Source organism: Amyelois transitella, chromosome 24, assembly GCF_032362555.1.
Source record: "Amyelois transitella isolate CPQ chromosome 24, ilAmyTran1.1, whole genome shotgun sequence".
Lineage (NCBI taxonomy): Eukaryota > Metazoa > Arthropoda > Insecta > Lepidoptera > Pyralidae > Amyelois > Amyelois transitella.
In genome coordinates, this window is record NC_083527.1 from 1787267 (window position 1) to 1809328 (window position 22062).

At 35.4% G+C, this 22062-nt stretch overlaps 4 protein-coding genes across 20 annotated transcripts in view; 2 read left to right on the top strand and 2 right to left on the bottom strand.

Moving 5' to 3' along the window:
- The first annotated feature begins 1046 nt into the window (after positions 1–1046).
- LOC106135862 (dual specificity protein phosphatase 23) lies at positions 1047–3930 on the top strand. The gene is made up of 4 exons (XM_013336259.2): positions 1047–1261; positions 1410–1944; positions 2227–2350; positions 3116–3930. Exons 2-4 carry the CDS (start codon positions 1555–1557, stop codon positions 3364–3366), a joined length of 765 nt encoding a protein of 254 aa, XP_013191713.2. The 5' UTR covers positions 1047–1261; positions 1410–1554; the 3' UTR covers positions 3367–3930.
- Positions 3341–6391, bottom strand: LOC106135863 (26S proteasome non-ATPase regulatory subunit 9). The gene is made up of 3 exons (XM_013336260.2): positions 6074–6391; positions 4754–4977; positions 3341–4380 (listed from the first exon to the last, which is right to left on the bottom strand). The coding sequence occupies exons 1-3, from the start codon at positions 6282–6284 to the stop codon at positions 4168–4170; spliced, it is 648 nt and encodes a 215-aa protein (XP_013191714.2). The 5' UTR covers positions 6285–6391; the 3' UTR covers positions 3341–4167.
- An 889-nt stretch (positions 6392–7280) lies between these two features.
- The window catches only part of LOC106135826 (dystonin), a 261721-nt gene continuing 246939 nt past the window's right edge, over positions 7281–22062 (bottom strand). For 10 of the 17 annotated variants that reach the window (XM_060951186.1, XM_060951190.1, XM_060951182.1 and 7 more), the window contains 13 exons: positions 21306–21380; positions 20407–20578; positions 19467–19584; positions 19179–19288; positions 18790–18912; positions 18265–18382; positions 12419–12630; positions 11997–12154; positions 11797–11903; positions 11286–11448; positions 10972–11040; positions 9199–9291; positions 7281–8899 (listed from right to left, as the gene is read on the bottom strand). In XM_060951186.1, the coding sequence (XP_060807169.1) occupies positions 8719–8899; positions 9199–9291; positions 10972–11040; positions 11286–11448; positions 11797–11903; positions 11997–12154; positions 12419–12630; positions 18265–18382; positions 18790–18912; positions 19179–19288; positions 19467–19584; positions 20407–20578; positions 21306–21380 (1699 nt within the window). In that variant the 3' untranslated portion in view covers positions 7281–8718. The other 7 variants (XM_060951189.1, XM_060951180.1, XM_060951178.1 and 4 more) reach the window with 6 other exon arrangements.
- On the top strand, positions 14709–17847 carry LOC106135850 (protein wntless). The gene has a single exon (XM_013336242.2). It carries the CDS (start codon positions 14798–14800, stop codon positions 16427–16429), a length of 1632 nt encoding a protein of 543 aa, XP_013191696.1. The 5' UTR covers positions 14709–14797; the 3' UTR covers positions 16430–17847.

Consider the following 22062-nt stretch of genomic DNA (forward strand, 5'->3'; position numbering starts at 1 on the left):
TAGGTTAAATTCCATTTACCTATAATTATTTTGGTAGGTATTTACCACAAGTCAAAAAAAATAAACGCTGTCTTTTTAGAAACGACATTAGTATAGATACTTACCTAGTCCATTTTTTTAAGGTAGGTACATACTGAAATAAAATATAGTTTTCAAAGAGACATCAACCTATTGTAGGTATATATTTACTTTAGTACTTACCTAAAGAAATGGAGTTTACATTTTTCAAAACCAAAATATTTTTTAATAAGAACTGCTTTTGAGGAATGATACATGAATATGTGAGAGACCAAAATGGCTAAATTGACTGTAAACAGATAAATAATCCTAAAACCAACTCTTTTACTACGAGTTATCTGTCGCAACACCGGGGTCAAAGTTTCTAACGGCCATCGTGAAGCCCCAATATACAAATTGGCAGAACCAAACACCAAAATGTCAATACTTGTGCCAAGTGAGCCGCTGGCACTTATCCAGGCACCAAGACCGTGCGTCTGGTAGTGCGGAATCGAAAATAGCACGGCCAGTGGTTCTCAAATTCAGATGAAACGCGTTTTAAAGGAATTAATTCTGTATGTCTGTCCGAGTCGGTTAAACCAACTCAATCTTAAACGAAGTCGGCGGTATTCTGCACGGGCTTTAAGTTTATACAAAATGGCCAAACGACTCCTATTAAGTCATATTTTAAATTGTGTCTGCAAACATTTACTGCACATAGGTAATATTATGTAAGTACATAATATTCATTTAAATTCATTGTCAATTTATCATTTACGTCTAGAAAGTTCTAGAGAGAAAGCTAATATTTTGCCACTGAATCTATCACTGATTTAATAATAAAGTACTTAGCTAACGATGAATATGAATGATGATAGGTATATGAATAAAAAAAGGGTTCTTTAATAAATATCTGACTTGAAAATCTAGAATGCTAGTACGCTAGACTGTTGAAAAGAAAGATTAATACAGGGCATTGTCGTGTTTTGTGGGTATGCGTCTATCATAGGTACTTGCTAGTTTGAGAACCGCTATGTTAAAATTATAATTGCTGTGTATATTTCGGAAGTGACGATATTGCGAGTGAAGTGAATGCCTTATTGTTGATATTTATTTTATTGTTTAAATTGCGCATTTTAAGGTTTATTATTATGTGTACCTGTACTTATGAGAAGAATTAAATAATCGAGTGCTCATCTTATTATTACCTACCACTTACGTTCTTATTGCAGAAACTGTGATTGGAGTGTTTATCAACATTAAGGTAGGTTTAATCTGTTTAACGGCAGCTACAAATTAAGTAGGAACATTTTTAAGCTTTTTAATACTTATTAAAGGTACAATTATAAATAGGTCTTTTATCTAGTTAAAACTAGATAGGTACCAAGTTCATTTTGTTTGTGTATTTTCAGAATTTTATATCGGAGAACAAATTCATACAAGATGCTAGGAGCATAAATAATCAAAGGGTGCTAGTAATTTCTACTTATAATTAGAAACCTATCTAGATTTATATCTATATAGAGAATCTTGAAATTTTCTATAACCTTGACAAAAATGAGCTTTGTCCAATTAAGAACAAATGTGAAACTTGCGAAACTTTTATACAAATACGCGGATGAGGAAAAATTGGAAGTAGAAAAGAAAGAGACGCCAGTGCCCGAAAAGAAAGAGTACGAATCATATCCGCCGTACAACTTCTCATGGTTCATCGAAAACAAAATAGCCGCTATGGGGTGGCCACAAACTGTGGAAAATTTGAACTACATAGCTGATGTTGGAGTGAATCATTTGATTACCCTATCTCCGGAGAGGAGACCGCCGATTTTACAGTGTGAGAAGAAATTAGGATGGTCTGAGATTAGGGTGAAAGAATTCGGGACGCCAACGCTGAAGCAGATTCTGAAGTTTATAGAGATTTGTGAACGCGCTGAGATAAGGGGAGAGGTAAAATAAACCTTAAGAAAAATTTCTACTTAACTTAGTATATACATTTTGCTATAATAATGTAGTTAATAAGTCGACATTCACTCAGCATGGTATAATCCACGACAAGTCTTCCGTGGATACCATTTTAATACATATAACTATTCAAACATTCAGAAATTTTTAAAAATCTTTCTACTACATGTGCCTATATAATTTTTCATAGCAAAGGTTCGTTAAGATGTTTTATACTTTTTGTAGGAGTACTGTACAGTAATACTTACCCATGTCTTCTGATTTAAGGTGGTAGGCGTCCACTGCCGCCACGGCCGAGGCCGGACCGGCACCATGTTAGCTTGCTATCTCGTGTACTTCAAGAACATGGCGCCTGAACGAGCAGTCCTCACTGTGAGGGTTCAGAGACCTGGTAAGTAATTATTATTTTTACGACATCTGAGTGTATTTCTACTCTAAAACGTCGTATTTGCTTATGGAGGAATGACGGTGCAATGAAGAGGAACCAGTTGCCCCTCTTGAAAGGGCAGTTAAATTATTCGTAAATATAGTTATTGGGAACAATAAGGCATTGTAGTACTTACCTTCTTTCTCTCACTTTCATTTCGGTACTGGATGCTTTATCAAAATACATGAAAGCCAATGTTTGTCTCCGTGAAATCCTTCATGTTATACAGTGGACCGTTGCTTTCATTCCCCACGGCCTTGTTTTGACAAGGAATCAAAGTTTCGGGGCAGTCAGCTCATAGTACTTACCTCTCACCTTAGAGTATTACATATGTGAGGTCTTGGGCATATCAGACATTTTTGAATTGAGAATGTGGCTGAGATACAAACACAATGACACTTTACACTCATGTCTCCAAATGCGAGAATATACAAAAATGGGTAGTCACGATAATATTTTTTTACATTTCTATTCTAAGTTTGGATAGTTGTGAATTTGACGTTGTTGAAGAAAATGCTACAATACTACCGCTTCTTCTGCACTGACACTATGGAAGCGGCAGTAAAGTCATTTATTTAACGTCAACCTATGTTGTGAAAGCAAAAGTCAATCTTTAAGTGATATAGAAGTGTCCCATAATAACAAATAAATGTTTTGAATTTTGAATAATTCCCAATGTAACTCTGTTTTTTTTTCATAATTTTTTTTAATGTTTCCCCACTTTTTGAGGTTCCTGCGAAACCTACGAGCAAGAGAAAATCGTGTGCCACTACCACGACTGTGTCCGGGGCACCATAACCAAACCGGACTACAGACTGGTGGAGGACAAGCTTTATTTCGACTGCACCATGAAACATATGGATTCGGATGACAATTCCGATGAGGAATACCTTAATGAAACAGATGATAAGGTGGAAACGTTACAGTTGACGAAGAAGAAATCAAAAGCCATGATTATAAATCATAAAATTTATTTTTAATTTTTATTTTGCAGGTAGTCCTTGTGCAATTGCAAAAATTGTTATTTACACTTAGAATTTTATGCAACACATTTTGTTGACGTTTTTTAAGATATTTATACCTACCTATAACTAATTTATTACTTTTTGTACCATTTGCATGTTTATACTTCTGTCAGTAAAAAGTAACAAATTGATTAGATTTTTTATTGCATTTTACAAATAATCAAGTATACAAAATGTTTAAAATAAGAACTTCAGTTAAACATGAGAATGAGAACATTAAATCCAGACATATAAATGCGAAAGTCTGTTTATTTTGGTTTCACGACAACAATTTAATGTTGAACCGATTATGGTGAAATTTTGTATAAAGACAAACATAGATAACTTTTTTCTAAAAATCCCCACAGAAACAGGATTTCAGCTCGGGAGAAGCTGTGGGAAAAGACTAGTTCAGAATATTTTAATCCACAAGTTCGAATCCATACTAATAAAGAGGTAAATGTAGAAGTTTTTTCTTTTTCTTTCTTTCTTAAAAGTGCGTTTGTTTGTCCGTCTTTCACATCAAAACCGCGTAACCGACCTCAATGAAAATACATATGGTGTGGAAAAGGACATAGAGTACTTTTCGAGTGTACCTCCAGGTGAAAGCTAATTATTATATATATATGTTCATGAGTCAGAATGCTTGTCAAGACTCAAAAGGCCAAATATCGTTACTACAAAGTAACCTGCACCTTCATCCAATTCATTGTGATACAATTGTGGATATTACTGGTAAAACTCCATCAAGATATTATGAGATATTTATTATGCAAATCACAGCCTCCTAATCTGACATCCTAGAAGGCCCGGCTGCTGCCAAGGCCTGGGTATCACGGTCACATTCATAACGTGCTCCTGTCTCCGGATCTTCACGTTGATCCTCTGGCCTATGGAGTGGGAGACCAGCTCGTTCACCTGGTTCATGTCGGCGAAGTTAGCGTGGTTTATAGAGCCGAATTGCAGGATTTCATCGTCTGTTTTTAGGCCCTGAAAGATAGGGTTACTTATTTTAATAAAACAAGACTAACTTAATACTTAAAATGTATGTATAGTTATTTAAAAAATTACTACCCGTGCAAATAGGAAGAGGCCGCCCGCCATCGACCTGGTGGTCAAATATCCAAAAGGACCTCAAGCAAGCCCAGTTGCCAGAATCGACAACCTAAGACCAAATGGCGCAGAAGAGTGAGGAGACCGCACCCCATATTACGGGACCAGGGATAGAAGAAGCTACCCGTGCAAAGCCAGAGCGAGATTTAAGAACACTAAGTCTTCTTTGTGCCTTAAGGGTCATAAGGTCATAATATAAAATAGCCTTAGATCTGCAGTCCGTACAAAAAATAGCAGTAACACTACGTACAGCAATATCCGCCGGAGACCCATCATGCACCATTCCAACCGTCGCGAATGGTCTCTCAACTTCGTGCCTATGTCCATTGCTCATGCTCGGAGCATGGCCGTTCCCATTGACCACAGGTGGAGGAGCCGATGGCCCCTCTCCATTGACCCCGATAAGATGCGAATGTACCTCTGCCAGGCCACTTTCTATTTTCCTCATAATTTCTTTGTGGTCATTTTGCAAGCCTGTAAATTGATAATAAATAAACCTGGGATTCTTCTTTTGGCAACCTGTGCCTATCTGAATCTCAATTCCATTATTAAGCCATCTAGCTGAATGCTGTTTTTCAGTCTGTACGAGAACAGTCTCTACCCAATAAGAATAAAGACGTATAAATTGATAATCTAATATGAAAAATATATGCCCATCTTATTATCTCATCTCAGTGTAATCAGATTGTATTTTTGAGCTGATTCGCTTCACCTTTTGAGTTTGTCTTCATGATATCTTACATTGTGAGAATATGTTTAGCAAAGTTTTAGCAGAAGCCGCCTGTCCGATATTATGAAACCTTGTTGATTGATGATTTTATTCAGAATATGCCATCCTCACACAACTATGTTTAATTTCGTTAATTTCACAGATAATACTTAACTATTTCTTTTTAATGTAGACAATGTGCATTATCAAGATCTACAATTTAGATTTAAAAGGTCTATATTTGTAAATTGGTGTCCGGTGAAAAGGCTGCAGATTAGTTTGTTCTGCTGCTTCTTCTACACATGCACTTTGGAAGCAGTAGTAAATATAATTTAAGTGATATGATGTCAATAAGTCATACCTTGTATCCAATTTTAAAAATCTATTCTATTCTTATATTATAAATAATGTTGAAAAATGAATTGGTTAATTTACACTCTGGCCACTAACAAAGAAGTAATTGTTTTAAGAGAAGAAAATGTATGATCATCTTTTGTTAAAATTTTCATAACAATGATTTAAGACAAATTAAGATAGGCTTATTTTTTATGTTTACGGTTCTTTTTAAGTTTTCTTAATTTTTTACCAACATAAAGTATTTTATTTTTATCCCGGTTAATTATTTATACAAAGAGCGACCGTTTGTATTTTTGATTCCTTGTTTGTAATGAATAAATACAAAATCTTCTGGACAGAAAGATAACTCCTGTTCTGGTCGCACGTGAGCTAGCGGAGTTAGGCTAAACATGTTAGTACTTCAATATTTGTTTTTCAACAATTTATATAAATGTTCTTAACAAAAATTTGTCTCCACAAGAGCCAAAACATTTTAACCTTGACTAAAATACGTAAATTACTTACAAATTATGCGATGCCTGGCTTGCCGCACTCTGTATACATCTACATCTGCCCTAGGGAAGCCTTGCCCATCCACCAGGGGCTCCGACATCCCCACATTATTTGTTTCAAGTACCGCGTTACATTCTGCTATTTCCCGCTCTATTCTTTCTTTATCGTCCATGAGCCTCATAACACGGTCTCTTGCTGGGCCGTCCGCATTGTAGCCAACCATTTTTAGTACTAAATGCAGTTAAAAATCACTAGGTTTTCTGCACGTATTTTAAATTCTGTGAACTTACAAATCATGCAGTTGCAAATAAACATGCAATTCAATTTGTATCAATCAATGTCAAACAAAAATGATTGATGTCATGTCATCCAATGTTGCCATTAATAAAATATTTTTTAATATCAGTTATTATAACGTGATTAAAAAATCAATATCAATATAACGAATATATAAAAAAATCCAATTATATCTAACTAAATATATAAAAATGGGACTGACTGACATATTAACACACAACCCATACAGCTGGGTTTAGAGATTTTGTTTGCATGATCTAGAGAGAGGATCTCTCTGAATACCTAATATTATTACTATACATAATTCTTAGCCAATATAATTTGAAGACATTTGTGCTTTTTGATAGTTCGTAATGTGAAAAACTGTATTTTACTTTGTTAAGATTTAATTTTTTTTTATTACGATCACATTTATTATCTGGTCAGGTTAGGCATATATATTGTTAGAATACAATTACATAGGTCAATACCTTTGTCAATATATATATACGAGTATGTTCAAATATGATTGCAACATTTTTTGTGTGTAAATAAATAAAAAATATCTGCAGGAGGAAATGATCTAGTAGTTGCTCTAGTGGTTTTATTACAATTTGGTATTTATAAAAACGATTCTCTATATTAAATAAATTGAATCCGCTACTGTAGAACTTGAGCTACCAGTAGCCATTTTTATTATTATTTGCAAGTTAAAAAGTATAAAGCACACACCTACTTGTTGAACTTTTCGGTTTTTTCTGGAATAAATAAATTGTGATTTCTATTTAGACGCTTTAAAGGAAAATGTATCGTGAATTCGTGACATATCCATGCACTTTCGCATACAGATGGTGACTAGACGCTAAAAGATAATTTTTGGAGGGTCAAATTTTGTTAGTCTGTAATACGATAAAGCATAAACACACACAAATAAAACAAAGTCTTTAATATTTGTTATTCTTTATTTATATTTTGAAATCAATATGAGATTGTAAGACTGTGGCTGTTCAGAATAATTATTTTATACAAAACATTGCAAGCTCTTTAGTAAATTTGCTTCGATTTTATATTTAACAAATACAACAATGATTTAAATAAAAATGACCAGATTAATAGTTTAATAACTCTAATAATAATGAATGGCTTAATAGTTAAGTCAGATTTATAATAAAAAGAAATATAACGTGAGAAACTTGGTTAACATTATAAATCAAGGAAAGTTACATTTAAAAGCGTTTACTTCTTATGTAGATCTTAGCTTTTATTAAATAAATGTCTTTTGCGACAACATGTACTTTAGTTAATTCACTTAAAAATAAAAGTCCACTGTGGAATTATACATGAGCATATTTTCGATAAACACAATATACCAGCGACTCTGGCGACAGTCGATGGCACGTGTAATTTATCAGCCAAACGATCCCATCACAACAAAATATTGTGCAAATATCAACATATGAATAAATCACATACATAAATGTACAATTCTGATTGAAAGTATAGAGAAACATCACAACAAAAAAAATTAACACAGAATCTAAAATGAAATCATGATTGTGCATTACAAAAGAAAATATTTATAAATAATGCTATTATCACCTTAACAGATTGGAAGTGACTTCTTTCAATATCCTATCATAAAACATAGTCTGGCGATACTATGAGTTAGATACGAGAGTAATTAAAAGCAGTCACTGACAATCACCTATCCTCTTAGTTCGTTAACAAAATGGTCCCTAAAGGAAAATATTACAAAAAAAATGTTACAAATCAAACTTTTCCAAGTCTTCGCAAAGACAATTTTACGTATAACATACAAAACATACACTAACAATTATGGCAACGTTGACAATAAATAAGAGAAACAGGGGGAATATACACAAAGTTTAGATAAATCGTTCAAAATTGAACGGAATGGAGAATACTGACAGCACGAAATAAATATAATAGTCAAACGTGCACAATAACGCACGGATAGTAGAAAAAATAAGTATACAAGGCAACAAGTGCAGACTTTAAGTTTTACTACTATCTATTGTTTTCACTTAAATAAAAAGCCACATTCGCAAATTCGATTTTTTTAAGCTTGGCTTATTTCGCGAATTGGTTAATTCATTGTTAGTATTATTATTCATATAATATATGGGCACTTGCCTCTATGCTTTGCTAGCTGTTTCGATTAAAACTTTAATTTCCAAAGGTGATACATTTATAATTTATTTGACTAATAACATGATTACAAATTTGCAAAAAATAGTGATAAATTGAATAAATATCGAAGCGACTAGCATTTCATAGAAAGGTCGCATCATTATTATAAAATTGTAATTTATTATAATAACGATAAAGAACTTGGCATTTTATTCATATCATAATATCGTCTACAGTCGGAATGGTTCGCGTTTCTCCGTTGTTCGAGAAGATGCCGGAGTTCCGCGTCGGGAGGTGGGTGTGGCGGGCGCTCCGCTGTCGGACGCGTCCGAAGGCTTACGCAGTAGCCGCGTCACGGCGGTCTGCTGTCCTGACCGGACGGGTGTAGTGCTTCCCGACGGCGTTCTTTGCCTAGACGCAACAAAAATATATTAAAACCTACCCATTTTGATTTAAATCATGCAAGCACTAAAACTAGATCTAATCTCCTCACAAAAAAGAGATGTACTTATTTAAAATTACACACTTGTTTTAATTAACAATTCAAATAATAACAACACCTCTACGCTAGTTAATAAATCAACCAAAGGTGACAAAACAACCAAAAGCAAATAAAATACCTCTAAAACTACATTTTTTTCAGAACTACAAACAAAATAAACAAAAAAAAAAAACTACAGAAACGAACAATTAAGTTTAGTATAAATTACCTATTGAGATTACAGTTAGTATGATGATCCTTAAATACAGGAATGCGACTTCGGCCGGGAGTTTGTCCATCGGTTGAGGCAAACGACCCGCTCCTAAGACGATGTTAGCGAGCACACAAAGATAATAAAGATAAATTAGTCACAGATAAGAAGAAAGTAGATAATGTTAGAATCGGGTTCAGCCACATGTGTAAACAATTTCTTATTAAAAGAATTATACAACTGTATTAAATTTTGGCTGAATAAACTTTTTTGTTATTTTATTTTTAGTAAGTAGTTATTAATTTTTCCATATTTACACATGTGGCTCAAATAAGAAAAAGGAAAATACATTAAGAAAATATAAGATGTCGTATTAACAGATATAGTGCACGTGAAAGCTACAATGAAGGTATCGAAAATTATGAACAGTAATTAAACAAAAAGCAAAGCCCAATATGTATCTGTTATCACGTCGTGACTTTATAATCTGATTTATTCAAGGCGTACAGAAAGCATCCATGTTTTCATTTATGGTAATAATATTGGATGAATTAGAGGATATAAGTTTGGAATAAAAGCATACAGCAGTGAGTGATGGTGTTATTAATTGTTTTTAATTTGTAAGATGGAGCAAATGCTATTTACACGATGCCAAGTAAAAAAATTAAGCACGCAGGTTGTGAATAATGAATGATGGAATGATCTAAAGGGACGTGACTTAATATGTAGATGATGATATCGGGTGACCAGACATGATGTAGGTAAATGACGACAAAACAAATTCCAAAATTCAAACAGCATCAGTCAAAATAATCGAGCATAAATTGAAGTTAGCATTCTACAAGCTTGTACCCTTTGGCATCTCGCTGGGTTGGCTTTGACGCTTCGCCACTCGACTCGCTTATATTGCTTTCATATTCATTGTCGCTTGTCATTCCCGATATGCTGAATAGTGAGGAGTCGTCCTCGGGACTCCTCTGTTCTGATTTTCTTGAAGGATCTTGGGAAGTAGGACTAGGTTCTTGGGAGGCTTCTCTAGATTGAGTTATTTTTTTAATTCGTCTTTCAACTGACGGCGATCTTTGTGATCGAGTACCGACATAAATAGGAATTTTAGTAGATCCTGGATTTTGGAATGCTGGGTGATTGTGTGAATGGGATTTAGGATGTTCGGACGTCATTGATGACGGTTGGGAATGTGTTGAACTGTTATTTATCCATTTTCGTAACCGAAGCATGCGGAAAGGAAAAATAAAAATATAATTTAATAAAAAAACCTCTTATCACCCTTATTTCTGTAGTGTTAGTAGCTAATTTCAACAAAATAATTTATTAGTTATAACTACAGCATCATCATGCTAGCTTTTCATTTCGCAGTCAACCTACAACGACTTGTTTTTCCACCACCATTGCTATTGATCACCATATGAATATGCAGTACAGTATTTATCCCTGAATATTTTTAAACATTACAAAGGCTGTCGTATGGTATTCCATCAAGGTGCTTCCAAAATTTTCAAGATGCTTTTCACCGCCGCTACTTAACCGATAACCCTAGACAAGCTACGTGCTCTTTCAATCAACGCTGTGTTTTATCAAACGTATGCGATAAAAATTTATGAATTTGACCCAAGTTTGATTACATATTTGCGCCTTTGTTTTCAAAGGCGGAATTATGACAGTTGTATGAAGTAATTAACAAAAGCACAGAAGTTAACATAATAAACACCACAAATTTGAATCGCAACAGTATGGCGGAACAAACAAACTCATTAAACTCTCAATGTGTACCTCAGTAGCGCCGGCACGGGTGCCAGTGTTGGTATACTGGAAGTGCGGTACATCGCTCCGCTACCGTACCTGTCCGTGCGTTATCAGTTCACCAATTTTAATTGCAGTTTAAAATAAATAAATTCATCACAAAAAGTGTGAGACATGAAGAATTTTAAAAGAAAACCATATGGTAATAAACAGAACATTATCTAATTCTTCAGATCTCAATATAAATGGATAAAGACAGATTAACATTAAAGATTATTAGTTTTGAAATTGCCGTCTAAATCCAGTCATTAAATAATGTGAAACAAACTATCATAGAATATTACCTTCCACTCGCTGGCGTCAAAAAGCCAGTTGGTGTTCGCGGGCGCGAGTTGCCGTTGGGCGTCGTTACGCCCAGTTTGCTGGCGTTGTGGGCCGCGCGAGCCGTCGACGTTCTAGTATTGGTCACCTTGCGCATCGGAATGCGTGATGGCGTTGTCACGTCATCTGATAAAAACATATTTATTTATAACTCGCATTCCCGTGACTTTGTTCGCGGTAAAAGTTCATTGACAATCTTTCATTCCACTCTTTTCAAATCATTTTCGCCTCGCCAATGTTCTTCCTCAGGGTCAACTCAATCTCTGTATCAAATTTCATCAGAATCGGTTCAGTGGTTTAAAACTAAAAGCGTAATAGAGACAGACTTTCGCATTTAGTATGGATTTTAGGGGTTAGTAGGGATTTGCATCTACTAATACAGATTCACATAATATATTGGTTATGTAAAATTTGGGAGATTATACCAACAAAAAATTAAAATGTGACAAGAAAACTTGTGGGATTTATACTAACCTGTACTATCTAATGAGAGATTGGATCCATGCCTGGAAGGCGGTTTAGAGCCCGTTCTGGATCCTGGTCGAGAACCAGGTCTTGAACCTCCAGGCGTAAGTGTTGATCTGTTAAAAATAAAGAACATATTAAGATATGATTCAGAAATGCTACCATATATACTTGATGATTATATAGATATAAAAACCCCTTTATCATACCTTGGTACACTGGGCTTTCTATATCTTGATCCAAGTCCACTCGCAGCTTCATTGTCACTTAGGGAGTCAGGCGTGCCTGCGCTTAGGGAAGATCTTGAAGCCCGTCCTGCGACGCCTCCTCCTGACATTGGCACTGACCGGGCTGTACGCTCTCTCACCTGTATACACAGTTCACAATTTAATATTAAGAACATATCTTATTACATAATAGCTTATGATGATGGCAAACGACGCTATTGAAAACTCATCAGAATAACATTAAAATGATTAATCATGCTTTATGGACTTGACATACAAATTCTATTATTTAACTAAGACGATGACAATGGACACATTAGACAAACAAAATAATGAGCAGATGAACTCTCGAAATCTAAAGTGCAATTAACCACGACACTCTCACATAGCCTATTTAGCATTACCCAGTGGTATCCTGGAGAGGGCTGGTATCCATGATGATGGGTATAGTGGTGCGCCCCGGGCGTTGTCGATCCTTGTGATCTTGAATGTCCGTATATGAACGCTTGCTTTGTGCCGTGTGTAGAGCCGACGTGAAGCGGGTACGAACAAGGTAGTTCCTCTCGTTGCCTTAAAGCCTCAAATATAGGCCTCAGTTGCTCCATAAACTCCTCAGCTAAACGCACCAACGCAAAACCAGGACACTTATTAAGGAGGGAAGGGAACATATTATTCCAAACACAAAATGTTGCCTTCATAGTGCCAATCTTTTTTCGAAACGCGTTTATTTGTATGGTTTTTTTTAAGAAGTTACTATTAGTCCACACGTTTAGTCTCCGAGCTCGCGATTTTTTTGCGGTATGCGGGTATGATGGGACTAGCGGGAAGGGGGTGAACGAAATACATTACCATGACATCCATATGCGCTGACGTGCCACCTCTCCAATGCAGTGGATCCAATGAGTAAAGATACACTAAACAACACCAAACACTACACGAGCCTGTGCATCAACGCATAGCCTGAACACACTAATGCAATACGACCAAACGCTACGAGCTTGTCACATGCTGAACTCACGAAGGCACAACTTGCATATGGATACTTGGATCCATGTACAAATTGCAACATGAAAAGCGAAAAATGAAGTCCCAAACCGATTGCTCCCTCAAAAATAACTACTGTGCGATTTATGTAGTAATTGTGCGAAATTATTTCTAAGATCTAACCTGTAGGAGAGAGAAAGATTCAAATTAAGTAAAAAATTATAAAAGAAAGTAGCAAGTTACCTTAGTGATCGGTCCGGTGGAAGGAGGAGTGTTTGTATTGGAGCGGGGCGTACGCGGTCGGAACGCTGCCATGCTCTGTGACACCCCATCAGCCAGAATGAACTGTTCTCTCAGTTCGATGTTGGTGCGTCCCTTGGCTGCATGCGGGCGGCGTCCAGTGTGCAGGATCACAAACGGGTCAGGAGAAGGAAAGGGAGAAATAAAACCGTTCGGTAAAAGGAAAGGAGGAAAATAACACCATAAAGTGTTAACAAAAATGGGACAGCGTGCAGTGGTTGTGAGGAAAAGAAAAAAACAACAAACAAAATCAGAAACATATCAAACATAAACAAACAACGCAATTATAAAACAAAACGAAAATTGGGTATGTTTGTATTTGTGTGCGGTTAGGAGGAGGTATTTATAAAATACAATTAAGTAGATTATTCTTTCACCAAATAATATCCAATATAAATCAAGAGCAAGAAATTTTGGAAACAGTAGTTTTCTTTCTTTATCTAATGATATGGAAATGGAAAAGTTATTTTCTTGCGCTTGCTTCATATTCAGTAAGACTACAAAATAAAATATAATTTATTTAATTTATGCAAATAAATCCCAATTCATTCATGCTTTTAATAATTCATATAAAGCAAATCATTATGTTAATACAGAAAATCACCACTAATCCACTGACGTTAAATATTAATTTCCACATACTAATCCAAAATTATATGGATATCAAGCTGAACTAACTACAACTAAAGCAGTTTAACGCTTAAAATGACTACGCGAAATATATGGAGCGAATACATCTAGACATGGCAAAATGAAATTTTTAAGCCACACCAATGTAAATAGCACTGTATTGGAACCAATGAAAATGAGATTCCGATCTTTTTTTTATTGTATTTATTATGTTTTATATATTAAAAAAAATAGAATATAATAATGTTGGTTCCAAGTACAGTTCATAATAATCTTACCGAGCGGGCAACAAGCTTCATGCTGCTCCGGCTTGCTCGGATCAGGCAGCGGTAACACTAATGACACTACTTATGTAAAAGGAATAATGGGGGACATAACGCAATAAAAATAAAAATAAGTAAAAAGTAATGAATTTTCATAAGGAGCCAAGGGATTTGGAGTGGGTAAAGCGAATACGAATTAGTAAATTAGTAGCAACACCAAGTTAATTGTGGACATATTTGAATCTTACTGTAGCTTTACGGTAGGCTTGGCACAAGATTTGCTGGATCTAGCTGACAAACTGTATGGTATGGTTTATTTTATTATATATTTTTAATATGAATAAATTCCAATTAAGTTAAATACATTTGTTTTATTATTTTTTATTGCGATCTAACAATAGTAAAAAACCACGAGTTTAAAAAAACGTTATGCAGTTAATAACGCGTTATTCGTTATCTGGCAACACTGACTAGTAGGTGCGCAATGCGCATGTCATTTTACTTCATTTGTCAAACGCGAAGCGTCGAGCGAGATCGGAAAACAAAGACAATGGATTTTTATTAATGTAAATTGTAAGGTTAAAACTTTAAGATAAATCATCCAAAATGAGTGGAACGATCATCGAAAATCTAAGCGGGCGTAAATTAGCCGTGCTCATGACTTTTTTGATGCTGTGTCAACTAACATGTTTCCTCATAGGAGGTTTGGTCGCGCCCAAGCCAGCGAGTTTCCAAAATATACTTGCAACAGTGTGCAAAGATACTTCAACAGTGAAAAATGACACGACTAAGTGGTTCTACAATCGCGGCAAGGGATCCTGCAAGACCATCGAACTTGAGAACTTGCATCCCGACATTTCCGAAACGGATATAGTGTTCGCATTTCAAATGCCGATACCGCGTGAAAGCAAGATTTTGGACTACTCGCGATGGCAGCAAAACTTGATCGGCGTATTACAAATTGACATCGCTCATGATTCGCAAATGGAAGTAAAGTCACGGAGCGTCGTTACCATAGACGCACGACTGGCTTATAGGAACAAAGGGGATCCAGACGATGAGTGGAAATTATACACTCAATCTACCGTAAAACGCTATCTCGACTGCGATGCCAGTATAGAAACTAATGCTTATTTACATAACTGTGCGCCTATACCACTTTTTGAGCTTGGTTCACTGTTCCATGATTACTATTTACTCAATGTGAGACTCCCAGTTGATGCTCCTGACATGAACACCAATTTAGGACACATTCAAGACATGTGGCTGACTGCCATCAATCAAAATGGAGGATTCACCAAAGTCTGGGTGTCACTGAAGACAGCTTTCTTCCCTTGCATCATTGCCATACTTGTGTGGTTTTGGAGACGCATACATATGTTGGAGCGCAAGCCAGTTTTGTTGGAAAAGATGTTGCTCAGCTTAGGAATAGCAGTTTGTGTACTAAACATGCCACTGGAGTACTTAACGTTACATTATGATCTACCGTTTATGCTTCTACTAGGTGATATGAGAGAGGGAGTGTTTTACGCAATGTTATTTTCATTCTGGCTAGTTTTTGCTGGGGAACACATGTTAATACAAGATGCATCCGCACAGAGCTCCCTGAAGCAATATTGGCGTCACCTCAGTGCAGTGGCTATTGGTTGCACGTCCTTATTCATTTTCGACATGTGCGAACGAGGGGTGCAATTAAGGAATCCATTCTATTCCATATGGGTGACTGATATTGGAACAAATCTTGCTCTTACATTTATAATATTGGCTGGTATATCTACTGGAGTGTATTTCCTGTTCTTGTGCTACCTGGTCTGGCAAGTTTTTAAGAACATTTCACACAAACGCCAGTCTCTACCTACAATGTGTTCAGTGAGGCGTTTGCACTATGAAGGAATCATTTATCGCTTCAAATTCTTGATGTTGGCTACGCTGCTGTGTGCTGCGTTGACTGTAGTCGGATTTATACTGGGACAGGTGGCTGAAGGCCAGTGGAAATGGGACGAGAACATCAAACTGGAGTATACGTCAGCATTTTTCACTGGGGTCTATGGGATGTGGAACATTTACATATTTGCTCTGTTGGTACTATATGCACCAAGTCACAAACGTTGGCCTGTCAATGAGAATACTTCAGACACCCAGAATTTGAGTGAGGAGATTGAATTCAACCGTTTGCCAGTGGAAAGAAGTGAGATATCATCGTTGACATCATTTATAAGGAAGGCTACAATTGACTAGATATTATGTTATACAAACATTTTACCAAACTTGTCTAATCTAATAAGAAAGAGTAAAGCAAATTTGCATCAGTGTATTTTTAAATTTAGAATAGACTGGCTTGGACTCATACATTGTATTGAAGCATGTTATCTTACTGTGTCTTCTAGGAACCAACTGTGTACTCCAATATTTAGTAGGAAGTCTCCATATAAGGATGTAGCCGTGTAGTTTGAGCAATAACCCTAATAACCTATAGATTTAAGTGTAGATCTTTTGATATAAGTTTACTCAATTTATGTCGACTCGAATATTTTCAATGTTACTGACTTTAACTCTAAATTCAATGCAGTTGTATTGGTCTATTTTTGTAAAGCTCTCAATAAGTATGACTCATAGTCTGCTACCTAAGTCTGATTCACATAGAACAGGTTTTTTGACCTTGTCTTTCCATTAAGCCGTGCTTCCAAATTAAGCATTTAGGATATAAATTGCCAATTTGTTACTTATGATTTCTGTGATAGCTTTTGAACTATGCATTTATTCTCAGTATTGCTTAATTTAGTTTCTTTTTATTTATACAATTGTGTTGCCAGTATTTGCATGTTATTTGTAAGTTTTTAATTGTCGTAGTTATATAAAGTAGCCCGATGGGATTTGTACGCAATTAAAATAATAAAGTTATTTAAATTCGAATTGTTATTTTTGTTATTCGAACGCGGCAAATATTTTCTTTCTAATTTGAAAATATTTCCCGCTATTTCATTTGTTAATGACGTCACAATTAGTTAACCTTGTTACGGAGGTAAGTGTTAACATAACACATTATTTTTACGTATTACCCGAGTAAGTACATTTGATTGACACTTTGAATATAACCATAAACAATCACATTAGAAATCTTAAAAAGTAAATAAGAAACCCGGCACTTTCGTTAGAAAGGACAGAGTTTATAAATTGCCAGAAGGATTTTTATATATGTTAAATATAAAGATCATATCATAGATCATACTTAACCTTGTAATCGAGTATAATGAAGCATAAACACTATTATGCAGACTTAAACTCCTTCAATATGGATGCAGTCTGCAGATTAAAAAATCTTTCTGGCTTAGAAATTTTCTTGAAGATATCATTTATGGAAAATGTAAATAAGTAATACAGAATAGGCTATTAATAAAAAAATACTTTTATCTGAATTATACGATATTTTGGAAATGACAAATACGATAACCCATTTACACTCTAGTGTCACTTTTTAATCAAAATCCATAAATGATCCTTTCATAGATAATTTTTAAAGTAAGATGTATTTGTGAAAAAATCTTGAAATAAGTTGTTGGTACATAATTTCTTAGCTTTGCCAAAAATGTTTAACAGTCTGGACTTCAGATATTATTGAGAAATCCTCTTTCTATTTGGACTTATTGAATCTGAACTCTTAATTGAAAATAATTGATATTGTGCTCAAAATAAGTCATTTTTCTGGCCTTGGTGAGTCGATGTGTGGACTCACCAAAGCCAGAAAAATAATTTATTTTGATATCTGATATGATATAAAAGTGGAAAAAATATTCTTGAATTTTTTGATCAATTTTGGTCATAGATTAGATATAAATCAATTAGATTAGTTGATAAAAATATGTTGCCAATAAAAAAAAACTATACATACATACTAATATTTAATTTTACTTTTAAATCACACTGGCTTAATCAGATAAATCATGTAACTGGCCAAAACGCCAGCTCAAGAAATAAAGTAAATTTAAAATTCGAATATCATCCAATACCAAGGTTACGTATTAACCTAATAATCAACCAGTCACCCTTGACCTCTATTTTCGTACAATACGTACCTCTGCATGGGTCATTCTTGACCAGGAACTCGTCGAGGGCGACCCAGCCGCCTCCGACGCGCACCATGACGGTGGATCGGAGGATACGGACCAGGCGTAGTTTCTGTGAGTCTCCGAACTGCGAGAAAGTATCGTAGTCGTTATGAAGATGCAAAAAAGGTAGAAAGTTGAATACTTCATAACGATAATATATAATATTCATTCATAATTTCCTGTAATGTTCTGATCTACATCATTGAAACAAACATAGAGATTTTTTTAATACAAACAAGGCTTCCGTTTCGTGTCAATTAGGTACTTAGGAGAGTTGTTTAGTATCGTTGAATGTACCCTTAAAGTACTAGGTACAAAATCGGCGTACAGAAGTGAAATAACCGTCTTTCTCTTGAATTGCATTAAGGTTGACTGCTAAACGGCCATTTTATGTAAGTACCACAAAATGGCCGCTTCCACACGTTTTTGTTTTGAAACCTTTTGAATGAACGGTTTTAATTCAGTTTTATTTCGCTGAAAGTATAAACTCACCCTGTATTTGCCCTCCCCGACTTGGAACACCCTGAACTTCTGCCTGCAAGTACACAGCATCACGAGTCGCTTGACTTCATCGTGGATCTTGTCTGCGTCTGTCGGGGGCCCTCGTCTTTCCACCTGTATGGAGTATGGGAAATTCAATAATTACATACTTTTATTATGTTATCACAGGTATCTAAAGCTCTACAATGCATAATCACAGTAAAATATTATATAATTTTTTTTGTCCAAAAAATACAAAAATTCCAATTTTAATAAGTAGATGAAATATATGTTCAAAATGGATATAACATTTTCTGAAAAAAATATTTTAACCAAGAACATAATTATTACTTTTAACAAGAAAATCGAATAAGTGCTAAACAGTATAAAGGCTTACTCACCCAATCAGGTCTGAGAGCAGCAATGAACTCCTCCCAGTCGATGAGGCCGCTGCCGTTCCTGTCAAACAGGTCCGCCACCGCGCCCATCTCCAATCGGGAAGTGTCGAACTCTGAAAGAAGAGCTTATTGAGTACACGTGCACTCAATAGAATGTTAATTACGGTATGTAAAGTACACGCGTACTGTGTATACCAATACCAAATTATTTTCATAAATCTTTTTCAACTTCACATCATTGTTTTATTAATGTTTTGTAGGTATACCAAATGCGAAGAAAATAATACTAACTGGTGTTAATAATTCCGTCGATGAATTCGTTCCTTGGTATCAGTCCGTTGTTGTCCTTGTCCATCTTGCGGAACAGGTCCGTCAGACGGGACTTCTTGTGGTTCATGAACTTCAGGAACTGGAAAGAGAGGGATAATTAGTTTTCTTTGTTCCATTATCAGACATTAGGTACACGAATATGTTCTTTACTTAGGTGGCCAAGCTAACCGAGAGAGATATGGCAGTTCTAATTATGAATGTAGTAAAGCCGTGTGGTTTCCAGCATTTTAGAATAGAACCACTCCATATTTTCTCATGGATAGACCATGGATGTGGTTAAAGACTACTAAGAGATAGGCTTATAAACTTGCGATTCCTCTTGAAGGCGATAGCGATGTCACTATTTGAATCTCAATTCCATCATAAAGCCATACAGCTGAAAGTGGCCTTTCAGTCTTTCAAAACTGTTGGTCTGTCTACCCCGCATATGTATGTGTGTTAATTGCATTACATTAATGTTGAAACACTACTCCCTCACTCAAGAGATGGAGTGGTCCTATTCTGAAGCGCTGGAAAACACACGAATAGAAAAAAAAGGTTTATTTTCAAAATTGGATACAAGGTATCACTTATTGACGTCACATCACTTTTAACTAATTATAACTACTACCGCTTCCAAAGCGCATGTGTAGAAGAAGCGGCGGTACAAACTACACTACACGCTTTAAGATGGAGAAGTCTTATAATTGTACTAGAGGCCGCCCGCGACTTCGTCCGCATGGAAACCCTATCAATCCCGCGGGAACTCTGGGATAAAAAGTAGCCTATGTGTTATTCTGGGTCTTCAGCTACCTACATACCAAATTTCATGGTAATCGGTTCAGTAGTTTTTGCGTGAAAGAGTAACAAACATCCATACAAACTTTCGCCTTTATAATAGTAGTAGGATTTAGCCACTCACCCTCTTCCTCCAGTCGTCCCAGCTGAAGTTGGACACCCTTTGCAGCTCTTTAAGATGGGCCAGTCTCTCGTGAAGCCGCCTTTGACGTTCCCACGCCAGGAGCCACACGGTGCGCCACTTGTCCCATAGTTGTTTGACGCGCGGCGATCTGAACTCGGGCTCGGAGCCTTTGCTGTTTGGTGAGAGGTTCGGTTTTAGTTAGGGATATTTAGGTACAGAAATGACAAATGAATTTGATGTACGAAGACGTTTTGGAATCTTATTAACAACATTTATGTATCTGTATTTGTTATGTGTATGTTTGTATCTTACAATATTGAATATAGGATTAAAAAAATAAAATTAGGTAACAAAAATTGTTTTGCAATTTCGAAGATCGGAATAAGAAGATTCGTGCTTCGTATGTCGGTCACTTCGCCGAAGAAGTCGCAGACATAAGGCACTTGAATACAAAATAAACTTACGAAACAATTTTTTATTTTCAGATATCTGATTTATTTTCTGCTATACAACTTCGTCAAAATAAATAAAATTTAAACCATCACTTATTTCATAATATAATGTACAGACAGTAAGTATACATTTTATAAAAACTATGCTAAAAAGATAAAAAATACCAAACACAAATATTCAGCGTAGCTATCATGCTATAAAGGTAAACTCACTAGGCAACAATAGGGTTGTCACACATATTGCACATTCATAAAGAAAAATAACGCATTATTTCTAACCAAGTAGATACGCATAAGCGTATTAGTAGAATTCCAATTCTGAATTAAGCGTTACACTGAAAAGAAAATCGCTGGCACAAAAGTTTTCACCTTACCCGCATTTAAAAACCAATCGCTTAATTCAAAAATAGAATGGATGTTCCAAAAATTTGTATTCCGAAGCCTTACCTGCCCTTTGGCGGGAACCTCGGGCCGTAGTGTGGCAGGTTGCGGTCAGGGCTGTCTCGTCCCGGGCTGATGCGACTAAAGGCACACGCAACATTGTAAATCACAACTTACAAACATCCCACCAAAACCAGTTAGTTTACCTGATTAGTTCCGAAGTGAGTGTTAGACAGCGCCATTGTTAATCGTGTTCGAATTACGTGAGTAAGTTTTTTATTTTATTTGTGATTGACAACCCTACGTGTAATTCATGCTGTTTCATTCTGACCTATGACCAATTTAAAATGACTTTAAATAAGAAACGTTAAGGCGGTATTTACGAAAAATAATGCAGTTAATACACTGCGCATAGGTGAACTTATGAGCTGTTTTATTTTTTAATAAAATCAAAGATTTATGTAATCCTTCTTTTGTAAGTAAAAATTCTTTGAGATTATTTGTAAAATTAAATTGGTCATCATGCATCAGTTTTATCTTTATCATGCAAAGATGATTGTAAAGTATATTAGTTTGTTAGTAATTCAAATGTGACAATTAGTAACTAGGTAAATGTTTGTTAAAAATTATTTAAAAATGATTAAAAATTTACTAACAAAATTTATCATAATGAACTTATTATTTAATCTGAAAAATGGCTTTGATAAATACTCAATAAAGTTAACAATAAACTATTTACCTAAAATAAAATCCAAATCGACTGAAGTATGCAAGAAAAAGGAAAGAAAAATAATATATTGATTATTAACTACACAAAATAAAT

What these genes read in the sequence shown, in the direction of transcription:
- LOC106135862 (XM_013336259.2), top strand. Translation starts at nt 1,555, where the DNA reads ATGAGCTTTGTCCAATTAAGAACAAATGTGAAACTTGCGAAACTTTTA. An exon ending in GCGCTGAGATAAGGGGAGAG is followed by an intron (nt 1,945 to 2,226) that starts GTAAAATAAACC and finishes TTCTGATTTAAG; the next exon opens with GTGGTAGGCGTCCACTGCCG. An exon ending in TGTGAGGGTTCAGAGACCTG is followed by an intron (nt 2,351 to 3,115) that starts GTAAGTAATTAT and finishes CCACTTTTTGAG; the next exon opens with GTTCCTGCGAAACCTACGAG.
- LOC106135863 (XM_013336260.2), bottom strand. Translation starts at nt 6,284, where the DNA reads ATGGTTGGCTACAATGCGGACGGCCCAGCAAGAGACCGTGTTATGAGG. An exon ending in AGCCAGGCATCGCATAATTT is followed by an intron (nt 4,978 to 6,073) that starts GTAAGTAATTTA and finishes ATCAATTTACAG; the next exon opens with GCTTGCAAAATGACCACAAA. An exon ending in GGTCTCCGGCGGATATTGCT is followed by an intron (nt 4,381 to 4,753) that starts GTACGTAGTGTT and finishes CCTATCTTTCAG; the next exon opens with GGCCTAAAAACAGACGATGA.
- LOC106135850 (XM_013336242.2), top strand. Translation starts at nt 14,798, where the DNA reads ATGAGTGGAACGATCATCGAAAATCTAAGCGGGCGTAAATTAGCCGTG.